The sequence below is a fragment of the Drosophila mojavensis genome, unplaced genomic scaffold (assembly GCF_018153725.1).
Source record: "Drosophila mojavensis isolate 15081-1352.22 unplaced genomic scaffold, ASM1815372v1 contig_16, whole genome shotgun sequence".
Taxonomy (NCBI): Eukaryota; Metazoa; Arthropoda; class Insecta; order Diptera; family Drosophilidae; genus Drosophila; species Drosophila mojavensis.
The window spans coordinates 7,018,110-7,034,747 of record NW_025318693.1 but is presented as its reverse complement, the minus strand read 5'-3'; the positions used below and the strand labels follow the sequence as shown (position 1 = coordinate 7,034,747).

Here is a 16,638-nt window from a genome sequence, read left to right as displayed (position 1 = left end):
ACGTATTACGTATTACGACTAAAACTAATATAATTAAATTTTAATACAAACTTTAAGAGCATTAAATACCTATTTCCGCAAAACAATATAGTAAATTTAATTATATAAAACACATAAAATATCTATAAGATATATATAACATTTCTTTCTAATTTATGTCCAGCATATTTTCCTGCAAACTACAATAACGAACGTCCCCCAGAGTCCTTCGGCAACAACAATTATACTGCCAAGCATCTGCTGTGATTTTGAGCCCTGACCTCATCTAGAGGAACTTTTCCTGTTACTTAGTCAACAAACTTTCAAGCGACTCAGAAGCTTACAAAGTTTTCATCAGAGAAAATTAAATTAGATTCCTTCATCAATGAGAAGGTTAAGAAATGTGTAAAGAAAATTAAATTTATTGATTTCTTCACTTTCGTTGACCCACATTGAAGGGCTGTGGCGCAGCACTGAAACGTGTCATAAATATATGTGTCAAAAGTGCCAGCAGAAATCCTATTTCGTAATCCCGCACAGAAACAGAAGCAAGCAAATTGACAATAATTCGATTCGCAGTTCCGCATAGACGATAAACAAATGGCCTAATGCGTATCAAATGGCCAAAATGGACAAATGGCCAATACCAAAGCGTAGACAAGTTCCGTACTGATTTCATGTATCGAAATTTGACACAATACGCTGAAAAATGTACGTGCCCTGGACCTGGGTCCGCCATGGGCCATGTCTTGGGTCTGGCTTTCATGTGCTGTTCGCGTAAGAGTTGCCTCCGCGCATACTAATTGAGGGAAACAAAAGTTATTTTCATTGGTCGTCGATAATGCAACTTTGATCAGCGCGCTGCGAGCGGGGGCTTGAGTGATGGCGGTGCTGCGGGGTCGGAGGTGTTCGTATAGCCGGTATGGAAAGCGAGAAAGCTTGCATGTGGGGCTAGGGCTAGGGAGTCTCTGGGCTGGTCAACCCAGATATCAAAAAGCCGATCCAACACAGTTTGGTGAAAAACTTTGGACACCCCGAAGAGCCAGAGCCAAGGTTCGGCAACGGCTTTCGTCAGCCCGACGTTGCTGCGTGCTGCGTGCTGCTGCCGCTGTCCAAAAATATATCGGTGCGCTCCAAAACTTATGTCGAGTGCAGTGACTACGGCTCCTCTGTCGCGTCTCTCAGTATAAAATCGTCGGTAGTGCCACAAGTGCTCAACATTGTCGTCGCATCGGCATCGCAGTGAACACTACGCGCTCTGGTAGTGTATATAGGCATACTTATATATAGATAGTATATATATATTGCAAGTGGATATTTGAAAATCTTGTCAAGATGGCACAACGTTTCACATCCTTCATCGCGTTCGGTAGTGTGCTGCTGCTGGCGGCGTCTGTTCAGGGTGCTGCCATTGATAATGCGGTCACGCCCCGCATCCACAGCTCGGATGAGCTGATCTCGACCATTGTGGATAAGTGCTTCCATGCCAATGCCATGCATTGCCTGAAGGAGAAGGTGCTCACCTATCTGGACACGGTCGCCAACGTTGAGGAGGAGGTCAGCGGTCGCGCCTTCAATGATGATGTCATCGATAAGGTCATCGTCGATCGTCTGGCACGCATTCTGCGCACCAACGAGCTGCGCCTCCAGCTGCCAGAGACCTTCTTCGCCAGCTCAGTGATTTCCTATCGCTCCGATCGTGGCTTCGACCTGGAGTTGCCCAAAGAGGAAGGTGTGTCAGCTTCGCTCAGCTCTTTGCTTTCAGCCAGATTCGTAATCTCAACTGTTTCTCCCATTTGGCAGGCCGCGCTGAGAAGAAGAACAAGGACAAGCTCTTGCTGCCTCTGTTGCTGCTCATGAAGTTCAAGCTGAAGGTCATCATGCCCATTCTGTTGGCTCTGGTCAGTCTTAAGGCCACCAAGGCTCTGATCCTGTCCAAGATCGCCATCAAGTTGGTGCTTGGCTTCCTTATCTACAATCTGATCCAGAAATTGGGTGGCATGAAGATGAACATGGTGCCCATGCCACCACCAATGCCAGCAGCTGAATACGGTGTGCCAAGCACCACTGCCTCCTCGTACGATCCCAGCAGCTGGGAGCCCATGAGCGGTGGCCCATATGCCCGTTGGGACTCACAGAATCTGGCCTATAGCTCATATCACCCCAGCAGCTCCTCCTCGTACAGCTCCGGCTCATCGTCCGGTGCCTCCACCTCTTCCAGCTACAGCAACTCATCTTAGATCTTAGATCACACTTCCGCTGTTAATGTACATACCAAGGAACTGAGTGCCGCACCATCTGCCCGCGGGGGCGTGGCACTTTGAGTAAGCAGACCAAATGGAACCGGAACATGCCTAGGCCATAAAATTAGTTGTTAAGTTTAAGCGCTCGACTTTTAGCCATTCTATTGATTTCCATCTACTCCATCTACCATCTTCCGCTTCCTTTCACGCTTCTTCTCTATCGCTTCTTCCTAACTGCTTTCGCTTTCATTTCTCTGCATTACCTCTAGCTAAACCCTTCTCCTTCTTACCCTTCAGAGATCGACCAAAAATCAAGAAAATTAATTGAAATATTATTTATTTAATTTATTAAAAATTGCAAAAATTGAAAAGTAAATATGGGTTTTTAATTTTATATAATGTCGTGAATGCATAATATTTGTCTACAGAAAAAGGTTTAAAGCACCTAAACCTGTTCAGTTTTGACTCAGCTATAAACGAAAAATATTTCTATAAATATACCAGAAAGTAATTTATTTAAAAATCTGAAAAATAAAAACAATATTTATTATAATAAGGTAAGCTTTGCCCATCACGAAAGTAGCTTTAATTTTCGTAAAATTATCGCAGTTCTGATTATATGGGAAGTTATTAGGAAGCTCAAATTATATTTGATCACATTATTTACATAGGTTCTATTCAAATAATAATACACGTTGTTTCGATTCACTTATTTTCTATATTAGCCGGATATATTAAATACCTAAAAAAGAAATAATTTTAATTTGATGACTGCAGATCAAACAAATCGATTTGCCTAATTTGCCACACTTAAATTTGATTACAAAACTAACATTCGTGATACCCTAGATAAACTTTTCTATAGTTACTATAGCTGTCGCCAGTTTTCAAGTGGTAAAGAGCTAAATTTTGAAACACAATTCAAGAGCTACTATAGAGATATTTGCCAGCATTTGTCGGATTTAATGTTATGAGTTAGCATGTTAGAAGCTCAGCGCCAATTACCTACACACTGAATAAAATAGAACTAAATGACCTACTAACTGTTTCTGGCATATATACGTACATATGTATATAAATTTCATGATTTATTTTTGTCGGCTTTTCTTTTTTCCAGAGTCACGCAAATTTCGGAGCGAAAATTGCGTTGACACACGCTAAGCTTTTCAATTTCAGCAGCTAACAGAGCACCGTAATACTAAAACAAGATTATAATCTATTCCTAGATATTCAAGCTTTTTTCTGTTTGTTTTCATAACTTAAAATAATTATTGTAAGGAGAAATTCCGGGCTTTAGTTTGTTAAACCTTACATTTAATTAAGGAAATGATAATTTTATTAAATATATTATTTTATCCTCAGACTAGGTGTATTATTAGTTCCTATAAACCTAAAAGTATTGAATTCCCATATCTTCAAAATATGAATATCTATACATATATGAACAATATGAAGTTCATGTACATATATATTATAACTTTGGAAGCAATGGTTAGTCTTTGAAAATTTCAATTTAAGACTTCTATCCTGCATACATATATGAAGACAAGTGGTACTAAGTAGATGCTTCTTCTAACGCAAAACTTCTTCTTCTAACAAGTAATAGTCAGTCAACTGGATATAAATACTTATATGTACATATGCTGATCGACTCAGCAATTGATGTTTACATGCTCTACCAAAGTTTATAGTGTTACATAGCTAGTCGTCCAGCCTATATACCCAATCTAGCGAAAATGCATATTAAATCATAACAGCCGTATGCTTATCCAGTCAGACACTTCGCCATGGGCTTAAAGACCAACAGCTGTTTTAGCACAGCCCGAGTCGAGCGACAGACTGGGCAAACTGGCCACCAGACCTAGACCGAGACAGCCGGTTTTTCAGCAATAATGCAATCTGGGTTGGCCGGGGTGCGAGCGCCTACATAAAGCGCTGCCACAGCCAGATATCGGCCAGTATCGATGCTGAAACCGAAATGTGGACCAATCGCACTCGCTTGCTCTGCCTCTGGCTGTGGCTGTGCCTGGGCAAGGCCCATTGCCTGCCCGAAACTGGAAAGATACGGGACACGGATGTGAGCAAATTCTTCAGGCACCTGGACGTTATACCCGATGTCATAGCCGTCGGCCCGCAAGACTTTCTCAATGTAAGTTCAACTCCAACAGAGGAGACAATCACAATAGAGACAATCACTCAGTCGTATCTCTCCGCCTCGTGGTTAAACAGGTTACATATCCGGGTAATATAAATGCAGATCGAGGCGTCCAGCTGCAGGCTTTGCAGGTGAGGGATGAGCCGAAGGTCAACTGGATTGCCGGCAAGGATTACTACTATACGCTCATATTGACCGACCCGGACGTACCGTCGAAGGTGCCGCCACAGCCCAATGAGTATCTCCATTGGCTGGTTGTCAACATACCCGGAAATCAAATGGGCCTCGGCGATGTGCGCGTTGGCTATACCGGCGCCACACCCGCCAAGGGCAGCGGCCTACATCGCTACGTATTCCTGCTCTACAAGCAGCCGGACTATCTAAAGTTCAATCTGGAACCTGTGCCCAAGCACAGCGACCAGGGCCGCCACAACTTCAGCACCAAGGCGTTCGTAAAGCAATATGAATTGGGTTTTCCTCTGGCTGGAAATTTCTTCACCTGCGAGTGGAGCACCGATGTGCCCGCGCTGCACAAGGCCAACCACGAGACTGAGGGGAGGCCGCTGTCGTTTTAGGTAATCAACGAACCAAGCCAAACCAAGTTGGCCGGTTTTTAATTGGATTGCCAAAGAAATGCATAAATTAAGTTCAAGCTCAACTACGAACTCAGCTAACTGTCAAATCAGATACACTGTAAATATTTTCTATCACAAACGAACAAAAATACATACATAAACTGTCAGTCAGCAAATTGAAAGCAACCAGAAATTTTACTGAATTCCTAGCTCGATAATCATGGCCGAGTTCTTTATGAAGCACAAGATTGTGCCCGATGTGCTGCAAGTGGCACCGATGCAGCTGCTCAAGGTGAGCTTCGCTAGATTCTCGTTAGTTGATTGATTTGCTCTCACATAGTGAATGCCTCACATTAGGTGACCTATGCGGGCGGCGTGGAGGCGAACAGTGGCAATGAGCTGACACCCACTCAGGTGAAGGCCGCACCGCAGCTCGAGTGGCCAACTGAACCGGACGCCCTGTACACTGTGCTGCTAACTGATCCGGATGCGCCCAGCCGCAAGGAGCCCAAGTTCCGCGAATGGCATCACTGGCTAGTGGTCAATGTGCCCGGCAATCAGATCGACAAGGGCGAGGTGCTCAGCGCCTACGTGGGCTCGGGACCGCCGCAGGGCACGGGACTGCATCGCTACGTGTTCCTGGTGTTCAAGCAGCCGAAGAAGCTGTCCTGCAATGAGCCGCGCATTCCAAAGACTAGCGGCGATAAGCGTGGCAAATTCAATACGGCCAAGTTTGCGTCCAAATATCAGCTGGGCAATCCCATTGCCGGCAACTTCTACCAGGCACAGTGGGACGATTATGTGCCCAAGTTGTACAAACAGCTGTCGGGCAAGTGATAAGAGTTATTATTATTATTATAAATAAATTCTGTATGGTTTTCTTTTTTCTTTTTCTTTGATAAATTGGCAAGTACACAATTGGCGTGCATTGTTGAAAAAGAAATAAATAAAAGGTGTTATTAAACATATTTCCACGAATGTTCAATCACAGCTGCCGTCAGCAATGGCTGCTGCGTTTTATAAGCCCAGCCGCAAGACGAACTGGTTTCAGTTGAGGACAGAGCTAGCTAGCGAGCAGTTCACGTTTACAACAATCTACGCCCATAAATAGTCGGAGTAAATTTCTGTTTAGCCTTGCGTAATTCATTTGACACAACAATTAAAATGTTACTGCAATCTGTGGCATTGGTCTGCGTTCTCGCTGCTGTGCAATGCAACCCAGAAACGGACGCATTCAAGTGGCAAGGCGTCGTGCCGGATGTAGTGGCCCAGCCACCCAATCAGATGCTAAAGGTGTGGCACAACGTTAAAAAGAAAGTTTCATATGCATCTGGAATATAATTGGCATATTTTTTCTTCTGCTTGAAGATCACCTACGACGATCGGCTTATGATTATGAACGGCGCCATTGTGACGCCCTCACAGGTGAAGAACACTCCAACTGTGGAGTGGCCAGCCGAACCAGAATCCTACTATACGCTCGCGATGGTCGATCCGGATGCGCCGAGCCGTGCGAGTCCCAAGCTGCGTGAATTCAAGCACTGGCTGGTGGTCAATATCCCTGGCAACAATGTGGCCCAGGGTGATGCGCTGGCTGAATATGTGGGCGCCGGACCGCCAAAGGATACGGGTCTGCATCGTTACGTCTTTCTAGTGTACGCCCAACCGAAGAAGCTCGTATTCTCCGGAAATCGCGTTAGCAACAAAAGTCGCCGCTCCAGGACCAAGTTCCATATTAAACAATTCGCAGAACATCATCGCCTGGGTCAGCCCATAGCTGGCACCTTCTTCATGGCGGAATACGACGAGTATGTGCCCATACTGAGCAAGCAGCTATCCGGTCATTGAGCGACTTTGATGAGCATCATATAGTTTTAAGACACAATTGGAATACACATCGTTCGTCATTATAGAAAATTGCAATTTAATTTTATTGATTGTAGTTGAATGAATGAGGTTGCTTTTGTTTTACGTGATATCTTCTATTTGCCCGCTGCCGTAGCCAATGGATTGCGTAGCACTAGAATTACAGAATCGCCACGCAGAAACATTTTCGATATGAAGCGGTCCTTGTTGACGGGTTTCACCTTCTTTTTGCCCTTGCCGGTGCGCGGCAACTCCGTCCACATCTCCTTTACGTTCTCCAGGACCATGTTGCAATGGCGGTCGAACGCCTTGACGCGGCCCAGCAGTTTTTTGTTGTTGCGGCAATTGATGAGTACCTGTGTGTTGTTCTTCACCGACTGTGTGAGCACCGACAGCGGGCCAGTGTTGAACTCCTCCTCCTCTTGGCGAGCCAGTTCCTCGGGGGTGAGCTCTGATTTGGGTTTAACGAGAGCCCTGCAAAAATTTTGTTTTTTATCAGTTGTTTGGTACAACACCAAGCATGCCGGCTGTACGCTAAAGCCGTCCCGTACAGACGCTCTCTGCTGTTTTACTTACATTTTGATGTACTAATGGAACCAGTTTATTAATACGGCTAACGCCTATGAAAAATATATACAGCAAGTGTTATTTACCAAAACGTTTGGTCCTCGCGGCTTTTTTCCGTGTCTACCAAATGCTATATAAACTATCGATACTTTATGTGAAACTATCGATGTTAACTCCGAAGCGTTGCCACCTAAGGCGAAATGCCATTTATTTAAAAATTGTTCTTGAATAAATTGGATAAATAGACGGCATATATTCTTATCCTACAAATGTTAATGCATTATTGCTCATCAATCAATGTTGATTTTACAAACTTATTGCTAAATGCAGAATTATGTTCTCTTTGGATATATGGAATGATATGATTTATCGCATGCGGTCACACTTTACCCACCACCATTTATTATTGTAAACAAAGGCACGTGCAGGATTATTTATAGATGGCATGGCCGAAGCAATTCCCGCTAAGAAACCCAAGATGAGTCCAGATGAAAAGCCGGCTCAGCCGGTAGCTGCCAACTGTGCGCACTGGGTACAGCGCAAGAAGCGCTACTGCAAAATGGAACCGAACAAGGGCAGTTTATTTTGTGGAGCACACGAGCCGCCGAGTGAGGCGACTGCAGAGAATGCCGAAGCAGAGCGCATACCCTGCCCGCTAGATCCCAAGCACACAGTGTTCAAGCGGAAGCTGGCGAAACACTTGACCATTTGCAATGCAAGAGATCAGATCAGCAACCTGCCCTACATACACAAAAATATAAATGCAGGCGAGGAACTGGACTCGGACAACCTGCAAGAGATCTGTGAATATGAGAAGCTAAAACTGCACGAACTGGAGGATGAAGAGTTCTATAGAGTCATAGACAAAGTGAAGCAGCTGTACGACACTCACATAGACGGCAACATTGAGCAGCTGCAGCTGCAACATTCATCACTGGAGGAGCCCCTGAGCCACAGCGAATATGGCCCGGAGACACGCAAGCATCTGGTGCAGACGTCCGCTTTATTGGGCATACTCGAGCAAGATCAACAGTTGGTTGACAACACTAGCTTCATTGAATTTGGCGCTGGCAAGGGCCAACTGGCCTTCTACTTAGCCACGGCACTTGATACGAAACAGTTGGGCGAATCGCAGGTGGTGTTGGTGGATCGCCTCTCGCTGCGCCACAAGAAGGACAATAAGCTGACCAACAAGCAACTGGTGCAGCGAATACGCGCAGACATTGCGGACCTCAAGATGTCCGAACTTCCAGAGCTGCAGCGTACCCAGCGCAATGTGGCGCTGTCGAAACATCTGTGTGGCGCTGCCACAGATTTGACGCTGCGCTGTGTGTTAGCCGACAAAGAGAAATGCAATACCGACTACATATTGATTGCCCTCTGCTGCCATCATCGCTGCTCCTGGCGGTCCTACGTGGACAAGAAGTGGCTCCAAACAGCGGGAATCACGCCACGAGACTTTGTCATCATCACCAAGATGGTGAGCTGGGCTGTGTGTGGCACTGGTATTAGCCGCGAGCGGCGCAAGGCTATGGCGGAGGCAGCCACACACGAGGAGCCGCCCCAACAGGAGCCCACACAGAGATTAAGCCGTGAGCAGCGCGAACTTATTGGCTATCAATGCAAACGTGTTCTGGACTACGGCCGTTTGGAGCATTTACGAGCGAATGGCTACCAGGCGTCCCTCAAGTTCTACGTGTCGCGCGACGTGACCTTAGAGAATGTAATTCTATTGGCAAAGCGCGACAGCCCAAAAGTGCAATAATTGTAATTCGTATCTATTACATCATAGCCTTTATTTATGCTAAATATATTTGACACCTTTTTTAAATAGCTATGAAGATAGAAATGATTAATTTTCAAATTATTTGCCTCTCAGCAGAGTATTGCCGGTTTATGCTGGCAAATTAAGATACAAACAACTTTTTTTTTCCACTTTCTGCTGATCAGCTGTTTACGCTTCCAACGCAGCAGCGTTTCCAGTGTGTACACTAATAATGCGCTGGTTTCTCTTTTTTGCAACCAGGGCTGCACAGCAGTGCGAACAGCTGTTGGTGAGTCAGTATTTGGAAACAATTTCGCCTCGTAAATATTAAATTGAGCGAGAAAACTAATTATAATAGAATTGTGCTGCAATAATGGCTAACGAAATGGCGCACAAAATGAAGGCCATCAAATGCCCCACAGACGAACTATCTCTGACGAACAAGGCTATCGTCAATATTGCCGATTTCACCGAGGAAGTAAAGTCAGTTTGGGTTTCGATTTTTGTTTGACTTTTGAATGATTTCATAAAATGACGCCAGCTCAGTGGGGGCGTCACTAGTGAAGCTTATTTAATCACCGTTTTGTGTTTTATTTGCTGCGTAACAGATATGTTGACATCTCGCCGGGACCTGGACAGCATTATATATTTGCGCTGGAGAAGATCGCCGATCTGCCACGTGGGCATGTGGGCTTTTCTCTGGTGCAGCGCAAATGGGCCTCCCTCTCCATCAATCAGGAGATCGATGTGCGCCCCTATCGATTCGATGCCAGCTCTGACATCGTTGTATCGGTCTCCTTCGAAACGGACTTTCTGCAAAAGAAGACCATCACCCAGGAGCCCTACGACTCGGATGAAATGGCCAAGGAATTCATTATGCAGTTTGCGGGCATGGCATTGACGGTGGGTCAAACACTGGTCTTTCACTTCAAGGACAAGAAATTACTTGGTCTGGCGGTCAAGACGTTGGAGGCTGTAGATCCCAGAACCATAGGGGATGGCAAGGAGGCGAAAACGCGGAATGTACGATTTGGCCGGGTGCTAGGCAACACGGTGGTGCAATTCGAGAAGGCCGAGAACTCGGTGCTCAATCTACAGGGCAGATCCAAGGGCAAAATTACACGAAGCCCCATCATAAATCCCGACTGGGACTTTGGCAAAATGGGAATTGGTGGCCTAGATAAGGAGTTCAATGCCATCTTCCGACGTGCTTTTGCCTCACGAGTGTTCCCTCCCGAGCTGGTCGAACAGTTGGGCATTAAGCATGTGAAAGGCATATTGCTCTATGGACCGCCAGGAACGGGCAAAACTTTGATGGCTCGACAGATTGGCACCATGTTGAACGCACGTGAACCCAAGATTGTGAATGGACCACAGATTTTGGACAAATATGTGGGTGAATCGGAGGCCAACATTCGACGTCTGTTTGCCGACGCCGAAGAGGAGGAGAAGCGTCTAGGCCCGAACAGTGGACTGCACATAATCATCTTTGATGAAATCGATGCCATCTGTAAGGCACGTGGCTCGGTGGCCGGTAACAGTGGCGTACATGACACCGTGGTCAATCAGCTGCTGGCTAAGATTGACGGCGTGGAACAGCTGAACAACATACTGGTCATTGGCATGACCAATCGCAGGGATATGATTGATGAGGCGCTGCTTCGGCCCGGCCGCCTGGAGGTGCAAATGGAAATTAGCCTGCCCAACGAAGAGGGGCGCGTTCAGATCCTCAACATACACACAAAGCGAATGCGCGAGTTCAATAAGATTGCCAGCGATGTGGATAATAAGGAGATTGCAGCATGCACAAAGAACTTCAGCGGCGCTGAGCTCGAGGGTCTGGTGCGTGCTGCTCAGTCCACGGCCATGAATCGCCTGATCAAAGCCGACGCCAAAGTGCACGTAGATCCCGAGGCCATGGAGAAGCTAAAAGTAACGCGCTCCGACTTTATGCACGCCTTGGAAAATGACATCAAGCCCGCATTCGGTGCAGCTCAGGAGATGATTGAGAACATGCTCGCCCGCGGCGTCATCAACTGGGGTCCGCCAGTGACCAGTGTGCTGGAGGATGGCATGCTGTATGTGCAACAGGCGAAGGCAACGGAAAGCTCCGGTTTGGTGTCCGTGCTCATCGAGGGCGCGCCAAACTCGGGCAAATCGGCGCTGGCCGCCAATCTGGCAAAGATGAGTGACTTTCCCTTTGTCAAGGTGTGCTCGCCTGAGGATATGGTGGGCTTCACCGAGTCCGCCAAGTGCTTGCACATACGCAAGATATTCGATGATGCCTACCGCTCCACGCTCAGCTGCATTGTGGTGGACAATGTGGAACGTTTGCTCGACTACGGACCCATCGGACCGCGCTACTCCAACCTAACACTGCAGGCCTTGCTGGTGCTGCTCAAGAAACAGCCACCGAAGGGTCGCAAACTGCTCATCTTGTGCACCTCAAGCAGGCGCCAGGTGCTTGAGGAGATGGAAATGCTATCCGCATTCACCTCCGTTCTGCATGTCCCCAATATATCCAATCCCGACCATGTGCTAACAGTGCTGGAGGACTCCGATCTATTCAGTCCCGAAGAGCTGCAAGTGATTGGCCGCAAATTTAACGGTGCACGCGTATGGATTGGCATTAAGAAGCTATTGGCACTAATCGATATGGTGCGGCAATCGGAGCCGCAGTACCGAGTGACGAAGTTCCTTACCAAAATGGAGGAGGAGGGCGGATTGGAGATGCTGGCGAGGCCGCAGTAGCTACCGCCCTTAGGGGAACTGCGAATGTCAGTTGTGGAGCTCAACGATGCTTTCTGAAGCGTGTCCAAAAATAAACTGCACCAACGAATTAGCTCGAATAGAGACTTGTAATACATTTTATAGACCATTTATCAAAGAGCTAGATACAAGTACAGAACCGACCAATAACAACACAACAATAACAACAGTAAATAAGACAAAAGAAAGTTTATAAACATTCCGCACAGATCCCAACGACTAGTCCACTTGAGCCTTGTCGCATCCTTGTCAAACCCTTGGCATAGTCGTGACTATTAGATAGTTGAATAGGAGCTACGTTACCCTTGTAGTTGTATCTTTCTGTAGACGATGTATCTATTGGAAGCCCATTTTAATGTGAATTTGAGTGTGTTAGAAATGTACATTTTATTCTTTTTATATAAGCAAAATATTTAGAGCAAGAGACCGTAATGATAATATCTGCGTATATGCCAGCAGGCCTCAGCTGTAGTAGATAAATAAAATATAATTAACATGGAAAACCTCTACTAAGTTGTTATCACACTCTGTTAACTTCCAATTATGTAATTGTACTTGTAATAATTGAGTATGTGGCATTAGCCTATAGCTTCCTTGCATAGAAATGCATGTCCTCCTTAGGATTGTTAGATATAGGAGCACATCCTGCTTTGCTTCGCTGTTAAGTTCAAAGAAGTTAAACATTAATATATACAAATGTCTTGTAGAAGAAACAATCCACACTATAAACAATTTATATAAGTGTTTTTAATTGTCTATTGATATATACATATATATATATATATATATGTACTTTATATGAAGAATGTATTTTGACTTACAATTTTTGAAGATTATTTGTCAACTTTGATATGAGAGGTTCGATCGCTTTGATCGATTTGATACACTAGCGCCGCCACTGCACACAGCGGCTAATTTTGTAACTAACTCGATTCGCACCGCACAAAAGTAGACTATAAGAATATGAAACATGACACACCAAGTGTATTCCAGCGCTTCTTATGTCAATGTCATGGAAATTACTATATAGGCCAATTGTATTATGCATGAATAAAAACATGTGTTTAGATGCATTAAAAAAATACATTTGCAAAAAATGAAGGAAACGAAAATAAATTTAAAATTAACAAAGTTTTAAATTAGGAAATGTAGTGCAAAGTGAAAATTGTATTTGAATATAATATATATTTTAAAATGTTTCCTACACAGTTTAAAAAGAAATTACATTTAAATAATTACGAAAAAGAGCAACAAAAATAACATCCAATAAATGCTACAAAGTATGTTTCACAATTGCATTTACATAGTTATAAGCCGCATGTATATCGACGTATGTGTGTGTGTGTGTAATAAATGCATTAAAGAACCTCTTGACATTCTTGAACTTGACTCGGGCGCCAAACAAGCATATGGAGCAACAAATCAGAGCCCAATTGCTCAGAGCCCGCTGCCAGACGTCGATCAGCTGTTGGGTAGACGCCGTCGTGGTGCGACTGGCTAGCGACAGGCTGACCCGCCACACTGGCCAGCCACTGAACCGCTGTATAACTGACCAAGACACTCCGGTTCCGCTGCGAATGGAGGCAGCTTTAATGTGTAATTTGAATAAATGATTTATAATGTAAACATTTTAACGGGCCAGCGAGTCGTATACGTAATAAGTGTAGATTTCTTATTTCTGTATTGTAATTGATATATGTCGCTAATTGCGCGCGACGCCCATTTGACGCGCAGCGTTTCGCATTGGCCGAGCGCCACGTTAGCCACGTTATCTAAGGAATCCTGGCCAGCTGCAAGCCAACGGTGCTTATTAACTAATTAAATCTGCATATTTTGCCAAGATGCAAAATTTATTTCCTATAGAATGGCACAATTAGGCGCAAGAGACCAGTTGCAGCAGTTGCTGTTCCTCCCCCTCTCCCCCCTTGCTGACGGTGCGCCCAGTGACGGGGCTTGCCCCAATGACGCCTGTTCAATTCACTTTTGACGCGTCATTCCCGGGCCAAGCACCCAAAAATATCCAATTTCAGTGCGCCCAACAAGTGGGGGTCGCGTCATCTGGCGAACGTACGAGCGTACGTATGCAAATTTTCATGACGAAAGTCCAGTCGGACAAAGTTCAGTGACCGGAATCGGAAAGAGAGAGAGAGAGAGAGAGAGAGCGAGAGAATGGGAGTGCGAGAGCGAGAGATCGCCACCCACTCACTCTTTCCATCTCTTCCAGCAATAACGAAATGAAATTTTCATTCAACCTCTACGTCGCCTCTTTAAAAATAAAATGCGCAACTTTTACAGAAAGCGTCGACTGTGTGCGTGTGTGTGAGTGAGTGTATTTTTCTTACTAATTGAAGGCGAGGGGGTGGTGCTCGCACTTGTCAGCCAAAGCTGCAGCTAAAGCCACCTAAGCCTTGCCTTACCCCCCAACCCCAACCAGCCGCACAGTCGTGCCCCTCGCAGCACTCTAAAACCGGCTGTGCTTCTTGTTGTTGTTGCTGCTGCTGCCGCTGTTGTTGTTGTTGTTGTTGTTGTTAAAAGCACAAACGCCGGCAGCAAAGGTTCGATTTCACTTTCGCACGCTGTCTCTGACGTCGCTAGCTGCTGGCGCTTCCAGCGCTTGTTGATTGTGGGGATTTAGCGGGCATTTGCCGACGGGCTAGGGGTGAGGAGGAGGACCAGGCATTGGTTAGCAGACAGTAGGTGCCATCCGAGTTGAACAGGGGCTACTGCGCTGGGGTCTGTTTCTATCGTGGGTTCAGGTTTGCAATGCGACGCCCGCTTCAGCTGCTCTCACTGCTTTCATTCAAATGGCGGACTATTCTGGCTCTAGCTCTCACCGGACTTGCGGCGCTCAGTTGGCCACAGCCTTTCAGGATGCAGTCTGATATGGTCTCCACTAGGCGGCTCAACAGCTAAACACTCGCAAACAATTTCAAAATATTTGCAAAATAAATTTAAGTTCAAGCGGATCGAAGGTTGAATTTTAGCTCGAGCTAAAAGTGTAAAATAAGTAATTTTTTGTATATATTTTGTAAAGACCAATAGAAAATTGTAAGAGTATTATTATATGATGGGCAGTGAATAGTTAATTAATTTATATGTAATTCCTTAAGAACCTCACCAAGAATATTTTGTCTGATTAATTTTAGGGTTTTAATATTACAAAGCTATGCAGCTCTAGTCAAAACAGGCCCATAATACCTAATGATTTCATGCACAAATTGCAGCTTTATAGCATATACATAGATATACCTATATATATATAAATATATATATGCAGACTTATATATAATGCTCAAATAAAAGCGAAAAATCATGCAAAATCTTCCTGCATTACACAAACGCGGAAGATTTGCTTGCTTTAATACTTGTACTCGCACATTTCATGGATTTCCCAAAGTTGACTGCATTTTCATGGCATTTTCATTGGACTTCGCATGTGTATGTGAGAGTGTGCGAGTGTGTATGTGAGTGCATGTGAAACTAACAGTTAAATTAGCAGTTTTTTTTTTTCCTTCAGTTTTGTTTTGTTTTGTTTTGTATGGCGCTTCATGGCTCTCTGACGCTACAATTTTACAGTGCAGCCCGAAACTTTGGTCTGTCTGTGTTTCATTTCAGTCGTTTTTCCTCTTTTTCTCTGTTTTGTTGTTGTTGTTGTTGTTGCAATTTATAATTAAGTTGCAATTTGGCATGTGAGCCAAGAAGTTGACGGCGCTGCCTGGTCCCAAAACTATTCGTGGTATGTCTACAATTTTCTTGGAACTTGCATGCGTATTAGTCATCAGAATTGATACGGCAAAAATATTCCAAAATTATTGCATTATATTATTTAGTTTGATATGTACAGAAAAAACTATGTCGATTAACCCTTCACAGTGAATGACTTCAAAATATTTGAATAAAATGCAATAGGCTACGAACTGATTTATGTAAATTTTGTTAAAAATTATTATATATTAGATAAATGCATTTAAAAAGCCTTAATTTAGAAATTTTAATGTTTATTGCGTTCATTTGAAATCGTTGCGGTCTTATTGACCCCTGCGACGCCATGGGTTAAACCTATTTTATATGCATTTGCAGCCTAAATACAAGGCACAACCCACCAGATTACAAAAAAATAAATAATAATCAGCCAATCGTTTCAGCATCAGGCAAGACAAATCAAAACTCTGGAACTCTGCGCCACAAAAAGTATAAAGAGCAAGCCGAAGATTAAATACACTACTTGGATATGTTTTGTAAGCACTGATATAGAAGCGAATATATGTATATTCTATGTAGATATATCTGGCATATTCGTAAGCTAAGCAATTAAGTTATCAAATTATTCAAAATATTGCGAAATAAAAAGCTAATGTTTTAACTATAATGAAGTAAATATTGTAGTTGACTGACTCTAATTGATTTTCGTTTACAATAATTCTAACATAATATTTGTTTGTACTGTGTATGTGTATGTATGTATATGTGAAGTAATCTTGATCTATATACACAATTTGTTATGTCTACCATATATGCACTGAAATCAGATCAAGGTAGATATATGAACACATACATAAACATGTATTTTGATACCTCTCTAGTTTCCCCAACGAGACATAAACACAATCAAGAACTTAGACATAAACAAATATACGTTATTTGCACTCTCTAGCTATGCGTCACATAGCTCTCAAGAAATTCATAATATCCAGCGCTAGAGCAGCAATAAATGCCGAA

The 16,638-nt window shown here is 44.2% G+C and overlaps 7 protein-coding genes across 7 annotated transcripts; 6 read left to right on the top strand and 1 right to left on the bottom strand.

Annotated features, from left to right (window-relative positions):
* The first annotated feature begins 1,180 nt into the window (after positions 1 to 1,180).
* Positions 1,181 to 2,526, top strand: LOC6573162. Its single transcript, XM_001999217.3, has 2 exons — positions 1,181 to 1,711; positions 1,783 to 2,526. The coding sequence occupies exons 1-2, from the start codon at positions 1,315 to 1,317 to the stop codon at positions 2,217 to 2,219; spliced, it is 834 nt and encodes a 277-aa protein (XP_001999253.1). The 5' UTR covers positions 1,181 to 1,314; the 3' UTR covers positions 2,220 to 2,526.
* A 1,639-nt stretch (positions 2,527 to 4,165) lies between these two features.
* Positions 4,166 to 5,134, top strand: LOC6573163 (protein D1). Its single transcript, XM_001999218.4, has 2 exons — positions 4,166 to 4,371; positions 4,452 to 5,134. The coding sequence occupies exons 1-2, from the start codon at positions 4,201 to 4,203 to the stop codon at positions 4,950 to 4,952; spliced, it is 672 nt and encodes a 223-aa protein (XP_001999254.1). The 5' UTR covers positions 4,166 to 4,200; the 3' UTR covers positions 4,953 to 5,134.
* A 29-nt stretch (positions 5,135 to 5,163) lies between these two features.
* On the top strand, positions 5,164 to 5,832 carry LOC6573164 (protein D2). Its single transcript, XM_001999219.4, has 2 exons — positions 5,164 to 5,244; positions 5,310 to 5,832. The coding sequence occupies exons 1-2, from the start codon at positions 5,173 to 5,175 to the stop codon at positions 5,787 to 5,789; spliced, it is 552 nt and encodes a 183-aa protein (XP_001999255.1). The 5' UTR covers positions 5,164 to 5,172; the 3' UTR covers positions 5,790 to 5,832.
* Positions 5,833 to 5,992: 160 nt separating this feature from the next.
* Positions 5,993 to 6,880, top strand: LOC6573165 (protein D2). The gene is made up of 2 exons (XM_001999220.4): positions 5,993 to 6,245; positions 6,321 to 6,880. The coding sequence occupies exons 1-2, from the start codon at positions 6,117 to 6,119 to the stop codon at positions 6,798 to 6,800; spliced, it is 609 nt and encodes a 202-aa protein (XP_001999256.1). The 5' UTR covers positions 5,993 to 6,116; the 3' UTR covers positions 6,801 to 6,880.
* On the bottom strand, positions 6,857 to 7,549 carry LOC6573166 (probable small nuclear ribonucleoprotein Sm D2). Its single transcript, XM_032728246.2, has 3 exons — positions 7,472 to 7,549; positions 7,395 to 7,405; positions 6,857 to 7,292 (listed from the first exon to the last, which is right to left on the bottom strand). Coding segments are annotated over exons 2-3 (360 nt in total). The 5' UTR covers positions 7,397 to 7,405; positions 7,472 to 7,549; the 3' UTR covers positions 6,857 to 6,934.
* Positions 7,550 to 7,636: 87 nt separating this feature from the next.
* On the top strand, positions 7,637 to 9,234 carry LOC6573167 (tRNA:m(4)X modification enzyme TRM13 homolog). Its single transcript, XM_001999222.4, has one exon. It carries the CDS (start codon positions 7,831 to 7,833, stop codon positions 9,148 to 9,150), a length of 1,320 nt encoding a protein of 439 aa, XP_001999258.2. The 5' UTR covers positions 7,637 to 7,830; the 3' UTR covers positions 9,151 to 9,234.
* A 192-nt stretch (positions 9,235 to 9,426) lies between these two features.
* LOC6573168 (vesicle-fusing ATPase 2) lies at positions 9,427 to 12,665 on the top strand. The gene is made up of 2 exons (XM_001999223.4): positions 9,427 to 9,633; positions 9,759 to 12,665. The coding sequence occupies exons 1-2, from the start codon at positions 9,524 to 9,526 to the stop codon at positions 11,899 to 11,901; spliced, it is 2,253 nt and encodes a 750-aa protein (XP_001999259.1). The 5' UTR covers positions 9,427 to 9,523; the 3' UTR covers positions 11,902 to 12,665.
* The last annotated feature ends 3,973 nt before the right edge of the window (positions 12,666 to 16,638 follow it).